Source organism: Phycodurus eques, chromosome 6 (assembly GCF_024500275.1).
Source record: "Phycodurus eques isolate BA_2022a chromosome 6, UOR_Pequ_1.1, whole genome shotgun sequence".
NCBI classification, from domain to species: Eukaryota; Metazoa; Chordata; class Actinopteri; order Syngnathiformes; family Syngnathidae; genus Phycodurus; species Phycodurus eques.
In genome coordinates this window covers 25,253,954-25,274,684 of record NC_084530.1, presented here as the reverse complement: position 1 = coordinate 25,274,684, position 20,731 = coordinate 25,253,954, and the positions used below count along the sequence as shown (strand labels likewise).

Here is a 20,731-nt window from a genome sequence, read left to right as displayed (position 1 = left end):
GTGCAAACGCAAAGCTTGCTGCGTATGTTTGCCAATTTGGCAGACCTGTCTGTCCTAAACTTGTCTTACCGGTGCAGCAATGGTATGCCCTTTGGCATGCGGCCCGGCGCAGTGATAACCTGGTAACAGAAAGTCAGTCTAAACTTCTGCCTGCTGGCACCACGTCCTAGTCCATGCAGTAGATAGACCGCTGGTCTAACACCATTTTTGTGAATTTGATCGGGTTACAGAAAGACAGATTCTGAGCTTCGTGGACATGTGTGGTGGATGTCAGATGTAATCCATTCATAAAAATGTGAACAGTAGGCATTTAACCCTCTGAGTAATTGTAGAAAATTTATTGAATGCATTATTATTATTATTATTATAAATCATCACATTGGCCAAAGCCTTTGTGAATCTAGTTCACAGTGGAACCTCTAAACTCATCAACCTCCATTTTTATTTGCATTTCCCAAAAAATTTCCTATAGGAATTCATGTTCACAGTGTCTCCTTGGAAAAAAAATTAAACACTATAGGCTCTTTTGTGACTAGCGCAAATCCGGAGGCGGGCTTGACATGGTTTTTGGTCATTTTTTGGACCGGTGCACACCAAGCACATTTAAAAGGGACGTCTGGACTGATGTGGGTGTCACCACGCCTGACTTTAATTCTGACCAATCAAAGCCGCTTCTTTCATCCCCTTTAAAAGTGGTGCGCAGTTTCCCATAGAGATGTCTATATGCGGAAGAGGACTCAGTGATCCGTGCTTGACTGGAGCATTGAATGTTGATGCTATCCATCCAACCATTTTCTGTACCGCTTTATCCTCACTAGGGCCGCGGGTGTGCTGGAGCCTATATCCTTATTAAATAATGAATGAACTGGTGAAAAACCACTGGTGACTTAAATATGTCCACGGACCTCATTGATCTGTATGCCCTCTAGGGCAAGGCATTGTTAAGAACCTTTCTTTCTCACAGTTTATTTCGATTTCGATTCTTCAGGTTGCGATTCGATTCGATATTGATTTAAATGCTTTGATATCGATTCAATAAGAAATAGAAATACACAAATAATTTATTTTCATGCCATGTACAAAAAAAAAAATGTCGTATATCACGTCACATTTTTAAAGCAATAAAACACCTGAAGATTTGCACATAAATTATTTGTGCATATGAAGTACAAAAGTAAAAACATGACATTTGTGTATAAACCCTGTAAAGGTAAAGTGCATTTAAACTTGAATGTTTATTTCCTCTTGGAAATTGTAATAAAACAAAAAACATTGCAATTAGTAATTTTGACAATTTGTTTTAAAAATAGCAGAAGATTCATGGTATTTGACTTCTGTCATTAACATACATTTTGCAGTTTCAGTCAACGTACACTTGTCGACCGCAACTTAATAGACAATGTGATGGTATCAAATGACCTGTTTCTTATCACCAAGTTCACTACTGAAAAGTTATGAATCTAACGTGGGAGTCATGAGTCAGGTCAACAATCGTTCATTTATAAGCCACAGAGGTGTCAGGATTTGTGCTTACTTCCTTATTTGCTATGACCATTCAGCCGTCTAATGATTAGCACATGCCGTGTTTCGCCAGGAGAACATGTGGTAAGGGGGGACTCTCTCAAGAGGAAATGATGCAAAATTTGACTCTCATTACTTCCCCTTCTCATGCATGCCTCCCACCCCCACATGGACATTCTAGTGTTGATATCAATAGAAACACGGTTTGTTCCACTTTTGAAATCGCACTCCATACTAGACAAAATGTATAATGTGTTCTTGAGTTCATTGTAAGAATATTTGCATGTTTTTCTTTCTCTTTTAGGAAGACAGTCAAACCCAAGACGGACCTCTTCTCCTCTCCCAGGGCTGAGGTAAATGTGTGCTTATTTTAATTGTCTGTATTTATTTTTGCTGCTTTGGTTACCATCTCAATGGCCACCCACAGAGTAACAACCACACTAAATCCACATGAGCAAAACTAAAACAACCCATGACAGCCAGGTCCACCACATCACACGAGACCATGCGGGGGCGCAGACGCACGCATTCAAACTGAAAATCAATATGTACAAACATATGTAAAGAATCAATACTGAGTTTCTTTGTGAAGTTGAAGAGTTTTTTACATGCTACACAATTGGCTCCACTATTTGATTGAATGCATCAACATCTAACTCGTCAACTTGGTAGGAAAAGGGTTGCCATTTGCGGTGAAATTATTTGTACTGCATTGGCACACGGTGTAATTACAAAGTTTACAAAACACATACAGGTATTAATTTAACACTGTTTATTATTAGCTACCTAATTTAGCTACACTGAATTCCGGAAATCATTCAAACCGCTTCAATTATTCCACATTTTGTTCCATTACAACCATATTCCAAAATGGAATAAATTCATTTTTTGCCTGAAAATTCAACACACAATATGCCATTATGTCAAACTGAAAATGTAATTTATAATAATTATGCAAATGTATTAAAAATAAAAAAGACATAACAATCCGATGCATTCACCCCCAGAACAATTTCAATTGCGTTCAAGTGCATCCTATTTCCACTCATCATACTGAAGATCCATCCATCCATTTTCTGAGCCGCTTACCCTCACTAGGGAGTGCTGGAGCCTATCCCAGCTATCATCGGGCAGGAGGCGGAGTACACCCTGAACTGGTTGCCAGCCAATCGCAAGGAACATATAAACAAACAACCATTCGCATTCACATTGACACCTACAGGCAATTTAGAGTCTTCAATTAACCTACCATGCATGTTTGTGGGATGTGGGAGGAAACCGGAGAGCCCGGAGAAAACCCACGCAGGCATGGGGAGAACATGCAAACTCCACACAGGCGGGGCTGGGGATTGAACCCCGGTCCTCAGAACTGTGAGGCAGACGCTCTAATGTTTATAAAAATTGTATTGACCCAAGGCACATATTTTAAATTACAAAAATCTCATGGTAGTCCACTGAACAAAAATGTCACTGAAATAATGTCTCAATTTACTCACGACTTGACCATAGTGTGAAATCTGGGTCTGTTTAGTTAAACACAGCTATTCTGTTGTATAAATGGCAGCTGATGGATGCCCAGGTTAAGTGTACCTTCTGCAATCTAGTGGAAAAGCATTTAATTGTTCTGCCTGTCACTATACATGGTTGGCATAGATAGTTGAACAAAGATAAGTTATTTGTCATAAATAATTTGTAACAATTAGATGAAATTTGATAATTTCCCGCTGCACATGTACAACGTTGTAGAATCTCTTGAAGCACAGTCGTTGTGAATCACTGATTTAGAGTATGAGTACTTTCTGTGTGTTCTGTACATGAGTGTTGAGGTATTAAAAACAACTCTCGGTAAGATGCAGGGCAGTTGACAACCGCTGCAAACTACAACATATTTTAATCAATTGGTGTCGCTCAAAATGTTGCATTATGTTTGTAAAGGCAGAATTTTCAGGACCTCTATAATTTGATCACATTATCTTGTGCAAGTGTACCTAATGCCATCAGCTATGAGGTTTTTATTATTTTATTGTACAAAAGTGTGACACACTGCAAATTCTGACTTCACGTGTTGCTGCAGCTTTTTTTCTTTGTGCACCTTGTGCCCTTGCAGAAACACTTCTCTGAAACTGCTGCCACGCAGAAATCAATGCATTTAATTCAAATAAAAAAAAAAAAAACATGAGCACTACACACTGTCTGCACACTCCAGCGATGTTTTATTAGGAAACTGAGTTCAGCCTCTCTAGTTTACTTGCCTCTCCTTCTCTCCCTCACTCTCTCTCCCACACAGCAGTGAAAGACTGGTGTAATCTACCCACAATGCTGCCAGCCTACTCAACATTTTATTTTAGCACGTTCTCGCTCGGAGAACTGAGTGCCCCTTGGTGTGCTTCTCGGTGCTCGCGCTCGTCCTGCGTCGTGTTCTCTCAATTATGGAAAACAGTCACTAAGTGACAATTCTCCTCGGAGAACTGGGTGTTTAGTTCCACCCTACTCCAATACAATGTACCAATACATATACCTATACTGCAACCGGTCCTCCGAATGAACCTTATGGGACCCTATAGAAATGCCCCAAAATGAAAGCGTAAGCACCTCTTGAAATGTACCCCTGGTCTGTAGGAACCAACAAAAGTTCAGCTGAAAGTGTAAGGAACAAAATATACCAAGTTCATTATTCATCTGCTTTTAAATCGTAATCCCACACCGCTAAAAAAATAAAGAAATAAAAAATCAGACCCTAAGCAGCCTGTGGGGGGGGCGGTTATGGACCCTGGATCTTGAACAGGTCTTAGGGTTGGGCGGAGGTGCTGGACCAGCAACCAAAAAGATGCTTCAAGCTGTACAATACAATTCTGGTATTTAAAACAAGCACAAAGCTTAACCTTTAGTCCGCTATCTTAACGCTAATGCTAACACATAATGGGAAATGCATCTATAACCCTTTAAGCACATGATGTTTGAACACAAACACATTTAGACATTCACTTTAACCGTATTCAAAGTCATGTATTCTTTATCCACTGTGAGGATCAGAGATGTCTATACTGTGCAGACATCCATGTACAGTCTGTCTGTCTTATATGGTGGTGGCCGAGGCGGACAACAGCACAATGGCCAGTCAGTTGATACAAAGTATGACAAAAAGTTGAATTCTTTTTAAATCTATTAATGGTATGTAATTATTAATTAATTTATTTCCATAGGTTATGCCAAATTTTAAAAAAATCACTCTTTGTACCATTAGCAGCACTCGTATACTTTTCACTTGCATTTCATTTTTAAATAATAAGGATTTATTTTGCAAGAATTTAGTTGAAACAAATTGTCAAGATTTGAGATTTTTGCATGTTGCGCTTTCATAGAGTTGCAGTTGGCTGTCAAATGTATTTAGAAAATTAAAGAGAGAATACTAATCTGTTCAACCCATATCATGGTTTTTATTATTGATTTTATGGTCTTGGTCTTGACTCTCAAACGTCTTGGTTTCGGTGACTTCTGGTGTCAGGCAAGTTTTGGTCTCTGATAATATGGTCTAGAGCTCAATACTAGTAGTACTTTGTCCTGCCTCATGAGTGATTGGCTTCTTTGATTGGATCTGCTTGGCTGTTTATTGTCAGCATCTCCATGCTTCTCTCAAAACTTTAAGCGTCCTCATTCTTCACATCTCTTTTAGAATGCCAGAAATGATGAGGATTCTTTTCACTTGACACGGTGCAGCTGTAACCATGGAAACATGGTTGGCAGTTCCGAATTGGCCTGCAGGTAGTTAGGCCCGACAATCCTGCGAGTCAAATCTCCCTCCAGTAGAGACCTACAGTACAGGCTTCATAAAGTATTCCTCTTATGGCTTTTCACCCAGGGAACGCCAGCTCCTAGCTGCCACTAATCAAGGAAGGAAGGCTTTTTACAAGCTTGTTAAGGCGGGTGGGCGCGTGTCTTAATTGCGCAGGATGATTGCTCCAGTGCCATCTCAACCCAGGCGTCATTTCGAATTGTTCCCTGTGCAAACGAGCCATATAGCAAACACCAACTGCTCCATTCTATTTAAACATCTTGTTTAACGGTCCCTGGCTAGTTTTTGTTCACACATCCATTTATGAAATCCAAGATGATCATAGCAATCCCGCCATACCATGCTTCTCGCTGCACTCTAGTGGCTATTGTCGTGGTTTCTCTCGGTCCTATAATCTGTAGAAAATCCAACATTTCGGAACTTTTTCAGACCAAAACCTTTATCGAAATCGTTCAGTTTGATTATTGTTTTTTTATATAGTTCAAACAAAATTACATTTTAAAAATGTGCACTTTTGTCCTTGTGTATCAATATTTTTACACAAAAACGAGACGTATGTGCCCTGCGATTGGCTGGTGACCAGTTCAGTGTGTACCCTGCCTCTCACCCAGAGTCAGCTGGGATAGGCACCAGCACGCCGGAGACAGTAGTTGAGGATAAGCGGTACGGAAAATGAATGCAAAAACATGTAACATATATTCAAACATTTTTATTACTAGAATGTCTTTTACATTCTTTTTATATGCTTGTGTAGCAGTATTTCCATGGTAAAATTAGATTAATGTTAATACAATTTGAATATCATACAGTATATATTTTGTATTTGCTTAAGTAGCACCATTAACATAAAAAAAATAAAATGACTGAATTATTTCCCCCCAAAATATACTTTTTATTTGCTTGCACACACACACTAAATTGTGAAGTCGTACACTACCATACAAAGCAAATCAAACTATAGACTCAGAGTAGAAATGGCAATTAAATTCGTTTGCGTTGTCCATGGTAGTTTTTTTGCCATCAACACTGGCAAATTACAGCCAGAAACAAATCGACACTACACCAAAACGTTCTGTGTAAAGTCGTACATCACCAATTCAAAGAGTTTGAGTGTCTTTGACTTATTTCGTGTACCCTGGGAGTGTTGGTGTCAACATGGTCAAGTTCATCTGTGAACGGAAAATTAATCTCGAGTTCTCATTCTGTCCACACTTGGATTAAAGAGAAGCACGCACGCACCCACTCATGTTATTGACCCATCCTAGACCATATTTTATGCCACATAAAACTATATTAGATGACAATTTAAAGGCTACAGAATGAACACTACAGTATCTTTTACCTTTTCAAATACTGAGAATATTGCTGTACTTTAATTGAATAAAATGTACTATTTATTAAGGTGTTTAGGTATCAAAAGCCTGACCCCTCAAGGCAAACGATTGCATGCGTTTTCCCCAACAACTCGTTTGCAACAAAATCCCTATTATGTCAACTCTGATATATTCGTCAAAATGTTGCCTACTTTCTAGTATGAGTTACCAGCTGTTGAATAAAAAAAATATTTTAGCTCTTTTTTTTATTATTTATTTATTTATTTTCCCCCACAAGCACCACTTCTGACACTATTATGCTGCGTTTTATCGGAATTTCACTGCGCATTGAGAGAGAGAGAGAGAGAGAGAGAGAGAGAGAGAGAGAGAGAGAGAGAGAGATGGAACATAAACCAAATAATAAGTGTGTGCCAGTAACAGATTCTGACACACACACACACTCAATAACACTTAATAATTATATAGTTTGGATTAATTAAGGCAAAGTTGCTCACCACACATCGTCCCGTGAAGTTGATCCCGATCTTCCTCACTCGCTGCGAGCCAAGCGGACACCAAAGCAGCAGTGATCTGTCAGCCACGCACCTCTGTTTAAATTTCACTATTCCTACCTCCTCCTCTTCCTCCTCCTCCTCTTCTTCTTCTTCTTCTTCACCTCCCTCCTACTGCTCTTGCCACTCCGCGTTCTTTTTTTGGCCAGCTGAGTTCTGTTGCCGCCGCTGCTGATGCTGCTGCTGCTGTTGATGATGATGCTGATGCCGCTGCCTCGCCACCCAGCTCATTGTCTCACGCGCCCTGATGCGCGCCTCATCTCGTCGCGGCTCCTTCTGTGCTCGCCGCTCATCTTTTAATGGGTGGCCCGATGTTGGGAGAAGGTGTTCACGTGCACTAAACGTGCTCGTTGAATCGCTAAAAAGTTGGAAAGTAGGCGACATTGTCGTTCCAAGATTCTGGGAACAGATTTTCTCATTGCAAATCACGGGGGACACATAAAATTAAATGAAAATCTGCGATATGGAGAGCTCGCATAATTTTTTAAATATAATTTTACCCCAATACACACTTTAAACCCATTTAAACTTATTCAAACACACTTAAAACCTATTAGAACACCCTTTTTAAAGTATTCCTTAGTGCTTATGCCCGCTCTCATTCTCAAGAAATGCGAGACTATCATATAACTTATTTTGAGAAAACGAAAGGAAGACCCGTGCTCACGCAGTTCTCCAAACAACAAGTAAAGCGTGCTTGCTTCAAGCTGTTTATTTGTCACTCCTAGTTGAAATTTACTGTAAAACTGACACATACAGTAAAACAAAATATAATTAAATATTGTTTATATAAACACCAAGATGTTCAACCAAACCATATAATTGCATCTAATGACTGTATGTTAGCTTATGCTAATGTATTATAAACCTTCCAACACCTGCTACTTTAACACATGGAGCAGCAACGCATACAAACAGAGCATAAAACATCCATCCATCCATTTTCTGAGCCTCTTCTCCTCACTAGGGTCGCGGGCGTGCTGGAACCTATTCCAGCTGTCATCGGGCAGGAGGCGGGGTACACCCTGAACTGGTTGCCAGACAATCGCAGGGCACACAGAAACAAACAACCATTCGCACTCACAGTCATGCCTACGGGCAATTTAGAGTCTCCAATTAATGCATGTTTTTGGGATGTGGGAGGAAACCGGAGACCAAAAGGAAACCAGAGAAAACCCACGCAGGCACGGAGAGAACATGCAAACTCCACACAGACGGGGCCGGGGATTGAACCCGAGTCCTCAGAATTGTGAGGCTGACGCTCTAACCAGTCGGCCGCCGAGCATACAACAATACGAACATCTTTTCTCTCTGCTTTGTCGGAAGGACTGATACTAGAGTTTAATTAGGGTCCTTCTCTGCCTCTTCTTCTTGCTCTTCTTCTGCTACGCTGCATGTCTTCCAGTCGACCTTAGTGCCCCCGGATTGGCTGATGACCAGTCCAAAGTGTCCTACTGCTTTGAACGTGAGTTTGCTTCCTTCGCGTAACTTCCTTTGTAGAAAGGGGTTTACGGTTTTTGACGGTACCGCAATCTCCAGGTTACAAAGGTGCGCAAAGTACTAGTTTACACGGTATGGCGTCGACCCAGCTGTTGTTATCGTGACACTTTTTCTCTTTGACTCACTCGTATCCTTGAAATTGGGAGATAAAGCAACACTAAAATGTACTAATTACAAGACAAAATTCAACTAAAACAGTTTTTTCTGTTGCGCCAGGCCATCTTTGACTTTTGTAGCAGCAGCAAGGCGGAGTTGAACCTGAAGAGAGGAGACTTGATCTTCCTGCTGCATCGAGTCAATACCGACTGGCTGGAGGTAAGACTGTTTATGGGGACCAGAGGAGGTGGTGGAATTAAGTGGACTGAAGTTAGCGGGGTCGTTCCAACCCATCAGTGCTGCTTTAAAGGAAGGTGCGCTTTCATGACAGCAAAATCAACACAAATACAGACTTCCACAAAGGATCAAACATTTGTCTGTACAGTAGCTTCAATCAAAGCTCTTAGGGCCTCATTTACTCCTGTAATATCCTAAATAGCGGGCACTAAATTGTGTGTTCACTCACTCTAACTGCACGCGCTCGTGGTAACAGGTGTAAAAGTGGTGGAGAACGCTGTTTTTAAAAGAAGGTTTTATGCTGTTGGTAGCGCTAATGGTTTTTCACCTTGGAACATTTGGGAGGGCACCGCATGTGCAAAACAAAGTTGTAAGTGATGGAATTGGAAGGGGAAGACAACCAAAACATATTACTGAGTTACATAAAAAAAACTATTACTCCCATAATTTTGGGGATTCCACCAGCTGCATAAAAGCCGTGTTTTGTTTGATTTAACTTGCCCCATGTGTGTGGCAATTGGATGCATCCGCCCATGCTTGGGAGAGGACTCCACCAATTGTCACCATGGTCTGAAATGACCCAGACACAAGGAAATGCAGAGTTGAAAATAGTTTTGTCATAGGTGATATGCCATAACTTCTCCTTGTGTGACTGGGCCCTAAATCAGCGGTTTTCATACTTTTTGTACCAAGTACCATCTAAAAAAAAAACCTAGCTGTCCTTTACCACCAACATTAAACTGCATTAGAGTTGCATGTAAGCTTCACCAAAAACGAGGCAAAAAAAGTACATTTAAGGTTGTAAGTTACCGTAACATTATGCACCGTTTGAACATTAACATTGTGCTTGAATATAGGAAAAGACAAAAAATTGCATAAAACTGAAATTATTTTTTTCCCCCTAAATAAATGTTTTAAAACAACCATTCCCAAAAGAAAATTTCAGCTAAAACTAGTATATGCCGGATTTTTTTTATATTCATGTGTGGAGTTTTGATTTGAAAAACCCTTATGTGTGTACCAGGCCTTTGATCAATTGAAGACTGTAAATGGTTTTGGGGGAAATACAATAGGAACAATAGCAAATAAAAATATCCAGGCTGATATGTCAAATGGATACTAAATTGCCCATAGGCGTGAATGTGAATATAACTTAGATTTACGGGAACAGGAAGTTGTACAGAATTCGACAATCTTACGCTCAATGAAACCATAGCGGCGGTAACGAATACGGGTGTTGGCGATGTTCGATATCATTTGTATGTAGTCACAAATTAGTCACTGGTTACCTATGGAAAATATTTAGTTGATAAAATCAACTATAAACTGTTATTATGTCAGTGTTACAAATGAATCATATAAGTAGTGCATAGCGTGTACATACCAGTAAAAGCGGATAAAAAAGATGAAGTAACAGGAGGTGGGTGCGATGGAGAGACCGCAGTGAGGGGGATGCTTTTATCTTCGTCTTATTTTTACCTTCTGGTTGCTCTGTGCACAGATCCAATAATGCTAATGGAGAAGTGCAATAATCTGTTTATTGTCATGCAGTGCTGCTAAAATGTAATCTAAAAATACCTAAAAAAAACAGCATGCAGCTGTTGTGTGCAGACGAGCTTGAGGCGGGCTTAAATATTAAATGGCTGAGGTTGGTAGTAAAGCCAAACAATGTACTCAAGAGTGTTGTTAGTTTAGAAAAAAATTACTCACGTAAAAGTAAAAAGTAGTCCGCCAATTATTTCTTGAGTAAGCATAAGTATGTTTTCCGTGAAAACCCTACTCAAGTACTGAGTAACTGTATATATATATTTTTTATTTTTATTTTTTTTTTAAATCAAGCGAGGGTCTAAAAAAGAGGGTGAAAAGTGTTCTATCATTCTTGATCTTTGTTTTAGGGTTCGTCCCGTACATTCTTAACGGCATTTGGAATTTGACCTAACTGTTTGGGGAGAAGAATTCTAAACGACATTGTGCATGATGTCTGCATATCCCCCAAATCACTCAATTGAGCGAGCGTCATAGGATTAATTTTCACTTTTTCTTTTCCTCTTTAAAACAAAACTGTTAATACAGGAAACAATTAACAGAAGGGGCTTTACGTATGTGACACCGTCTGAGACGAGAATTACCTGTACTATTTGTGTGGCCTAGTGGGTAGCATGTCTGCCTCTCAGTTCGAATCTCAGGTTCGAATCTTGGCTCAGCTCTTCCTGCCTTTTTCATATAAACTGTGCGCTTGGTTGTTTTTACCTTTTATTATTAACAGTGGTTTACTCCTTTTGACACATGATAAGAATGTTTCAATATTACTTAAAACAGTGCCAATACAGCTAGGAGAGGTTTTATGATGGAAGTATTTTCTTCTATTTCCATTATTTCCGAAGGGAAATTTGTTTTCATTTCCGTTCAATTTGGAGGTCAACCAGTATCTTTAAAAGTGATAATTAGTTCATTTACCTTTATTTAATTATTTACCACTACTTTGTTTTCCAGTCAAGTCACACATACACAAACACTTGGGTGCAGTAACAAGTCTTACATGCTTATTGTGCACAAGCTAATTAGTCAGACTAACACGTCTCTAGGTGCGAATTCCTCGCACTTTTCTTTTATTATTATTATTGTTATTATTTCCCACAGGGCACGGTCAACGACCAGACTGGCATTTTTCCAGAATCCTTTGTGAAGATCATCAAGCCCCTCCCGGAGAGTGAGTCGGAGGGCGAAGGAGAAGGCCACACCTACAGCTGCCTGCGATGCTGCCTGCTCACTCCCTCTGGAATCCAAACCAGGTACATTTATAAAATAATCCTTTGGTCCCTTACTTATTATTATTATTTTTATTAGTATTAAGCTGCCGCACAGCAAGTGACATGACTAATCCCAGCTGAACCGTCGCGCAGTGTGCATGGTTTGTCAACAGTTTTCATGAGTGGCCCATCAGTCTGCCACTGGTATAAAATATACTGTATGTACAGCATTAAACGCATATACAGGATCGCTGTCCAGGCCGTCCATATATTCGGTCCCTCAATGTGCTGGGGTGACTCTGTAACTCTCCTTTTTTTTTTTTGGAACGATCTGGTCCAGGCAGATCCGACCGCATCGCGCAGTGTGCGGCACGGCTTACAATACCTTTCACCTCTCATCTGAGCAGGCTTTGTCAGTGGAATATCTGATGAGAAGTGCTCACAAAATAGGCCTTTTGTGCTCATAGAAAACGTCTTGGCAGCACGGTGGTGCCTCACAGTTCTGATGACCGGGGTTCAATCCCCGACCCTACCTGTGTGGAGTTTGCATGTTCTCCCCGTGCCTGCGTGGGTTTTCTCCGCGTGCTCCGGTTTCCTCCCACATCCCAAAAACATGCAATGTAGGTTAATTGACAACTCTAAATTGCCCGTAAGTGTGAATGTGAGTGCAATTGGTTGTATGTTCCCTGCGATTGGCTGGCAACCAGTTCAGGGTGTACCGCGCCTCCTGCCTGATGATAGCTGGGATAGGCTCCAGCACGCCCGCGACCCTCGTGAGGAGAAGCGGCTCAGAAAATGGATGGATAGAAAAAGTCTTAAATATTTGAGTTCGGTTCATGAAAAATGAGAGTTAAAGCAAAGGTTTTGCATTTATATTTTTGTTCAGTATATACTGTATTATCTGTGTAAAAGCTGAACTCCTACATTGGCTCTTATACTGTGGAGGTGTACCTATTATGTCCTCAGGATGGACTGTAAATGTAGTGTGTGTGTGTGTGTGTGTGTGTGCGCGCATGCTTGCAGAGACGTGTGCGTTCAAGAGGACCTCAACATCCAGCCAACACACAAGGAACTGATGTCTCGCATGAGGTAGTTGTCACTCTCCGCAGTCATCTTTCTTTTCGAAGGACATTTAAAAAAATAAAGTATGAGTTCAATTAGCTGTGCCATCACAGGGAAAATTAACAGAAATGCGATGATTGAATTTTTGGGCAGGCTGTGAAGAGCAAAATGGCGGCAAATGGACGATACGTGTGGTGAGGGTTTAAAGGTCACTGACATTGACATGTACACTACGGGCTATATTCTCTCGTATGCTTAAATCAGAAAAGGCGCACAGCTCCGCGTTTTTCCATCTGTGCCCATTCTGTGACATGCGGACACTCATAGCAGGGATTCGAACCTGTTCTACCTACTGAGCCAAAGCCACCCAAGCATAATCCCACTGGTATCGCAAGACAAATCCAGATCTGTGTGACAGACCACCAAGGACTCCACTTAAAGAAGTTTGATGAAGATCTGATATTGTATTTCAAAATAAAAGTCTCAGAAAACTAATAAACTATATTTTTTAATGCATCTCAAGATTCAAATTAATCTTGCTGGTTGCATTCCTTCACCGAAGAGTATTGACGTCCGTATTATTGGGAAGCTTTTATTTTGAAGGTGGCTTTCGCCGCGAGTTGGCGACTTATTACTGTAATGCCTCGTATGAACAAAATTAGGGGCGGCTGGCTTGATTGTTACTTTACGCGTGGAGGCTGGCTTGACCAGCGCTATATACCTACTGGGGGCGTGCCTTCAGCGTCCTCCTTCACGCGCACCCTTCCCCCTTTACGTCCGCATGATGTCCTCAGCCACGTCCGCGTTTCCTCTGTATAAGCAGCGTGTCGGCAGGAAATGCTCCCAGTCAGTCAAGCGGTCATCACACAACAACATTTATAGATGTTGGAACTCGGTGCACACATAGGGCGCACCGCATTATAAGACGCCCCGTCCATTTTGGAGAAAATGTACGACTTTTAAGTGTGCCATATGGTCGTGAAAATACGGTATGTACATAATTTTAATGAACATGTACATTAAAACAGTTGCAAGAGGCTGGGGGGGGTGAATTATAGAAGCGCCTTCATTCTCTACAGTGCCCACAAAAAAAAAAAAAAAAAACCTTGAGCTTGTAAATTGGTGCCTGCCAATCACCAGCGCTCATCAAATGAGCTCCCGAGGGACCTTCTACACCCTCAACCCCCTCCGTGCCCTCATCATCTCGCAGCGGACCAACATGCCCGCACGCAATATGCTTATTAGAGCAGTGTATCTGCTCGTTAGCCACTCGTCCCCACTAAAGTGATTAGCCTGGGCTGTTCTGTAATCATTTCATTTCTACTCTCCTCTATTGTGTGTGTGTGTGTGTGTTTATGTCCTGGAATAAGTCCTGACTTTTTTATTTAAGTTGAGAACAATAAAGAAAATGAATGTATTGTGTTGTCCAAAATAGACTTTGAAAAATGTATAACATATTTTTAAACATCCGCATTTTCACAACCATAGGGCGCACCGTATTAAAAGGTGCAGTCTCAGTTACGGGGTCTATTTCTGTATTTAACACATACATAAGGCACACCGTATTATTGGGCGCAGGCATGGTAAAACATACGCTAGCTTAAAACATACGGTAGCATGCAAGCACGCTAAAACAATGTTTTTAAAAAGGCAGCAGGAGCAAAACTGAGTTCGGTTGTAATTTACTGAAGTATTTAACAATGTACTCACGTTATTTTTTTATCAATCCTCATCCACAAATCCATCAAAGTCCTCATCTTCCGTATCCGAAATGAACAGCTGGGCGAGTTCTCAATCAAACACGCCAGGTTCGAGTCAGTCTCTTTGCCGTGCGAAAGCTCGAACAACAGTGCAAGCAGACACGTTAGCCCCAGCAACCACAATCCATTCACAAATTGTGGCGTAACTCGCTGCCTCCTCGTCTTAGTAAAGCTGTGTTCGCCATCTGTCATCCATGGCTCCCACGCCGCTCACTTCACTTTGAACGCCCTGTTTACACGGATGTCCAGCGGTTCGTCAAGCCTCCCGGAATGATGGCAAGCCCCGAGTTATTGCACTCAGTCGAATGGTGACTGTAGAGACGCTTCTCCCGGCTGTTCTTTGCTCATTAATCCATTGCTCGAGTTGGTCTTCCAACTCGGGCCACCTCGCCTTGTTTCCGCGTTTTGTTTTTCTTTTTTTTTTTCGTCTTCTTGACTTGGTGAAGCTCGTTTTCCTGCTTCCTCCACTTGCCTTGAGAGTTACAATAAATATTTGAATATTTTAAAAAATATATTAAAAATTAATTATATCAATTAATGTAATTCTTTCATTATTTTAAAATTATATTGTATGTAACTTTTTATTTATTAATTTTCACTTTATAACTTTTTAATTATATTGATTGGCTGGGATTTATCTCATGCTTTTAGTGAATTTAAATTACGAAATGTGGTTGCTCAATCAAAGCTACTTCCATGAAGTAAATGTATTGTTTTAAATTTTTTTTAATTTACTTTAATTTAAGAAATATAATTCCTATATCAGAGCTACAGCCAAAACTACAATGATCACTGTTATCCGCACTCAAATGTGACAGATGTTTAATATATTTCTGATACAGTTGCAATTTTGTGTTAAGGAAAAGAATATTTAAAAAAAACAAAACTTTTTCCCCCTCATAAAAAATGTATCTCCAGACTAAAAATAAAAAGAACGAGGAAAGTAATGTGTTACCAAGCATCATTAATCCAATGTGAGAACAGTTCATTGTTTTCATCTCCATGGCAACCGCTGTATTGAAGTGCGTGTGTGTCTTTCTTATCAGGGATGTGTTCAAGGTGGATGACATCGCGCTGAACTACCGCGATTACGAGGGTGACCTCATCCGTGTGCTGGACGACAAGGACGTGCTGCTGATGATCAAGGAGAGCCGAGGTCAGGCAGAGGGGGCGGTCCGGAGGCCTGTCAATCAGTTTCCGTGGGAACTGCTCGTGACCATGGCCTCGGACCTCTCCGTTTACAATGTGGAAGGATGACACGGCAGGTTTTGCGTTGTTGTTTTTTCATTACAATTCTTAAGTCAGGACGGTAAACTAAAGCCTAAAGTCCGATCATTTCACTTCGATTCATTTCACTCATTTTTGATTACTCACCCCTCTCATGCATAGTGGTCACAACAGTGGACAGTTGTTCTAAGGCTATTTTCTTCTACATGCAGGAACAAGGGCGGTGACAGGGATTTTGGACCCCTATGAAAAAAAATCATACTGGGCACCCCCATGGAAAATTTGTATGCTGTTTTACATAAAACTATTGATTAATGATATTTTTTACTATTCCCATACAGCGGCTGAAATAAGTATTTAACAAGTCACAATTTTTCTCACTAAATATATTTCCAAAGGTGCTATTGACATGAAAATTTCACCAGATGTTAATAAGCCAAGTAATCCATACATACGAAGAAAATAGAACAAATAAGATCAGAAATTAAGTTGTGTGTAATAATGTGAAATGACACAGGGAAAATGTATTGAACACATGAAGAAAGGGAGGTGCAAAGAAGCATGGAAAGCCAAGACAACACCTAAAATCTATCAATAATCAAACAGCAATCCAGCCCCTTATCAGTAAAAATGAATATCAGCTGGTTCAGTCCGAATTGATGGCCTACAAAAGGTCTCATTGCCAAGCTGTGAGTCAAGACACAAAATGGAACTGTTTGGATGCCGTAATGCACACCGAATTTGGAGGAGAAGTCGCAGTGCACATCAACCTAAAAACACCATACCAACAGTGAAGTTCGGCGGTGGGAACATGATGGTGTTGGGCTGCTTTTCAGGAAATGGTACTGGTAAACTTCACATTATTGAAGGAAGGACTAATGGGCAAATGTAAGGAGACATTCTTGACAAAAGTCTGCTGCCATCTATGAGGATGATGAAAATGAAGCGAGGGTGGACATTTTATCAGGATAATGATCCAAAACATACTGCCAAGGAAACTCTCAATTGGTTTCAAAGAAAAAAATAAATCTGCTAGAATGGCCCAGCCAGTCACCTGACTTGAATCCAATTGAAAATCTATGGAAAGAACTGAAAGTCAAGATCCATAAAAGAAGCCCACCGAACCCTCAAGATTGAAGACTGCTTGGGTGGAGGAATGGGCCAAAATCACACCAGAGACTAGTTTGACTAGCATGTGACTAGTTTCTCCATACAGGAGATGTCTTGAAGCTGTCAAACAAAGACGTTTGTACAAAGTATTAAATAAATACCAGTTGGCGTGTTCAATACTTTTTGACTTTTACTGTATCATTTCACATTATTACACACAACTTAATTTCTGAGCTTATTTGTTCTACTTTCTTTGTATGTATGGGTACTTGGGTTGTTCCCAACATCTGGTGAAATTTTCATGTCAATAGCACCTTTGAAAATATATGTAGTGAGAAAAATGGTGAGATGTTAAATACATTTTTCAGCCACTGTATATGTGAACAGAACCATACTAGATACACGCAATAAAAGTACTTTTTGGTCCTACTGCAAAGCGGAAGCTGAGAGTTCCAATCTGAAGACCAAACATTTTATTTAAGAGATAGTGAATGTTTTTCAAACTATTAAAATCGTTCGGAAATAAATACAGACAAAAACAGGTTTTGAATAATAGTTGACTGTGGTGACTGATGCACAACTTCAGTCCCGCACATAGAATAAACCAACGTTTGAATAACTGTTCACTGTAATGACTGATGTGCAACTTTAATATCCAGACATCTGCATGTCGAATAAAACAGCTTTTGAATCGCTGTCTACTATAATGTCGTTATTGGAATGTTGAAATACATGAACACATTTGTTTAAAAATATTGAAAACATTATAGTTTTCACATGATCTTATTTTATTAATTGTTTTGTTTAAAAACGGATGCATGTTTCCGAGTTTTTTTTTTTTTTTTTCATTCTTAGAGTAATTAAAAATATATATATAATTACGTGGGAGGTTGTATTTTATGAACGAAATAATTAATAATCTTGGTGTTGCATTGCATTATTACAGTTTTGTGTTACCTAAATATTCCCACACACATTAATATTTCAAAGTTGGCATCCGAGGCGAAATCCATTTTGCATTGCATCAATCCGATGTTAGAAAAGGGTGAAAAAAAGACTGAAGTTTTTATTAGTTGATTTGTGCATTTGAATGTAATGGGGTGTACTTCTGAGCCTTGGGCTGTGCTAATTTTTGCTAGCCTGATGACGTTCTCACAATAAAGATTCAATTTTGATTGTCGGCAGTAGATTCATCTACCAGCAATATTAGTCGTTATGCTCATTAATCTCAGAGTCACTTTAAGAAAAGTACATTTTCTAGATTTTGACGGTATCCCGCCTGTTGCCCAAAGTCATTGAAGCAAAGTCTAACTGTATCACAAATTCAAGATTGACGCGAAAGAAATGTATTAACCTCTTTCACGCAGGGATCCCACAACATTCCCCTCATCTGAACAATAACAGGAACGCCACATTTGTCAGGACATCGCCTTGCACACAGAAGTCAGGGAAGCAGAATGCTGTCGCCCACAGCTCCCTGTTTTGTGTCCGTTTAGTGTATACGGAACAGCAAAACATGTCCGAAAAGTTACGTCTTTTTGAGACAGTGTGAAAGGGTTTAGTAATAGTGCACAAAATGATCTGCTATATTTCTTTATTCGGCCTCCGCGATATTTATATAAAACAGCCACCCTGAAACGAGCCATAAAAATGCACTGAAATGCTGTGGAATGTTGGATTGTTGAAATGTAAGTCAGTAAGTTGGCTATTTTTTAAGTTGAAATATTTTAAATTGTTCAAGAAATTTGGAAGGAGATGGTAAATATGGAAAAACAAATATTTAGGAATTTTATTATAGAATTTTGGGAATTTTAGTAATGTGATTATTGGTTCCCAACGTGTCCTGAACGAGCTCAATATTTTCTCATTGGAAAATATTTCAATTGGTTGAAAAACGTGGAAAGAGGCTGTAAATATGTAATATCTCTTGACTTGGGAATGTTATTGTGAAAATTTGGGAACTTGGGAATGTGATAAATAGTTCTTGAGATCTCCTGAATGAGCTTAATATTTTGAATCTGGAATAGTTTGAATCGGTTGAGAAATGTGGAGGGAGGATTTGAATATGTCAAATATTTCTTAAATTTGGGAATTGTAATGTGAAAAAGTGTGGCATTTGGGAATTATAGGTATGTTGAAAATAGTTCCCAAGATATTCGGAACGGGCAAAATAGTTTTAATTTTGAGCATGATTTTTTTGTTTTTGTTTGAATCTGTTGGGAAATGTGGTAGTGGAATGTGAAAAAAAGTGGGCGAAATGATGATAAAATAAATTTTACAAAACAAAATGACCTATCTTTATGTTTCCAAATGATTGATTATGAAAATGTTCTTCCTATTCTTTCCTATTCAGGCTAATTTTACTCTGATACATTTATTGCTAATATTCAAAAGCGGATTCCAAAATAATTATTTCAAGCGCCAGAACAGTTGATATTCCAAAACAAGGCGCCCAGGTGCACGGAGGCGTAAATAGATCATTTGTCACATGTTAATGGTTTTCATCTTTGCAGCCACGATTATGCGATGTGTGTGTGTGTGCAGTAAATGTGGATTTGCCCTTGTTTACCATCACTAAGGTTAGTGTGAAAAGGAGTGAAAATTGCATCCACATTTAACAAGCGTGAACACACTGCCAAGCCACGCAGAAACGGGAAGGAGTCGTTTCCACGACTCTGCCTTGTATTCACAACTTTGAACTCCATGGAGGGGCACGTAGATGAAAGCAGCTATAAACACCGTGGTGGCGTGTAGCTTATGTGTGTTTGTCATTATAAGATCAAAATTCAGCCTCTTCAAAGATAATAATGCATTTTTTAGAGAGGCATTTAAATTTATTACCTGTATTTTTTTAAATTGTGCTTGTAGTTTGCAGTGGTGTACAACAGCACTCTGTTCACCATCCCCCTTCTTTGCTATGGTATCCCCCAGGGTTCAGTGCTCGGGCCTCTCTTTTTCACCCTCTACATCCTCCCACTCGGTAACATCTGCTGACACGGTCTGAATTTTCACTGTTAATCTGACGACATCCAGATTTAAACTGCCACCAAATCTATCGCCACAGAAAAATGCTACACGCCAAAAAAGTGCCTCACTGAAATAAGATAAAATGCTTCAAAGAGCTATAACATTTTAAATATCTATCTTTACAGTACTGTATTGTTTGTTGTTCTTTCTTATGCCACGTAAAGTGACTGAGAACACTGAAAAGTGCTGTATAAATAAAATGTATTATTATTAGGTCAGCTAGCAATGTAATATTTTGGTTAATGTACCGTAGCTACTGTTGTGTATTAAATGATAAATGTATCAGAGCCTCACTTTCAGGCGGAAAACTTTTCCGTCCAAATTTCATATTTGTTTCACAAATATATACGATTGGTCAGTCCACATGGGTCTGCTATTATTACAAGTGATTGACAGATGTAAAGTGTTGAAAATGGCTTGCTGTCTTTGACGGTGCAATGTTAATGGCTCAACAAACATGCTGTTTATTTTGGTTTCCTGAAAAGTCATGGTTTTGGAGAGGTGAGAATTCCACCCAACGCCAGCAATATGTTGGAAGAACTTACAAAATTAAAATGATAGAAATGGTAGACTAGCAAAGATTTGATACAAACACAAAAATTTCCACTGACGAAATTAGAGCTGGATAATTGCGCTGCTAGGTCAGCTAGCGATGTAAGCTATTAGTTTATTTAACTATAATGTGTCTGCCTAACATCGGACCAGGAAATCAAAACATTAAAATCATTAAAAATGTTGTGGTATGAAAAAGATACCATGAAGC

At 39.7% G+C, this 20,731-nt stretch overlaps 2 protein-coding genes across 3 annotated transcripts in view; one reads left to right on the top strand and one right to left on the bottom strand.

Annotated features, from left to right (window-relative positions):
• The window catches only part of pvalb7 (parvalbumin 7), a 23,858-nt gene extending 16,384 nt beyond the window's left edge, over positions 1-7,474 (bottom strand). Inside the window, exon 1 of the mRNA XM_061679061.1 lies at positions 7,143-7,474. Within this exon, the coding sequence (XP_061535045.1) occupies positions 7,143-7,149 (7 nt within the window). The 5' untranslated portion in view covers positions 7,150-7,474. The remainder of the gene's footprint in view (positions 1-7,142) is intronic.
• The window catches only part of ncf4 (neutrophil cytosolic factor 4), a 26,969-nt gene extending 7,740 nt beyond the window's left edge, over positions 1-19,229 (top strand). Inside the window, exons 6-11 of one of the 2 annotated variants that reach the window (XM_061679059.1) lie at positions 1,826-1,874; positions 8,916-9,014; positions 11,673-11,824; positions 12,806-12,871; positions 15,651-15,760; positions 18,309-19,229. In XM_061679059.1, the coding sequence (XP_061535043.1) occupies positions 1,826-1,874; positions 8,916-9,014; positions 11,673-11,824; positions 12,806-12,871; positions 15,651-15,760; positions 18,309-18,493 (661 nt within the window). In that variant the 3' untranslated portion in view covers positions 18,494-19,229. Of the gene's footprint in view, positions 1-1,825; positions 1,875-8,915; positions 9,015-11,672; positions 11,825-12,805; positions 12,872-15,650; positions 18,117-18,308 lie in introns of those variants that run through there. The other variant, XM_061679060.1, reaches the window with a different exon arrangement.
• Positions 19,230-20,731: the final 1,502 nt, after the last annotated feature.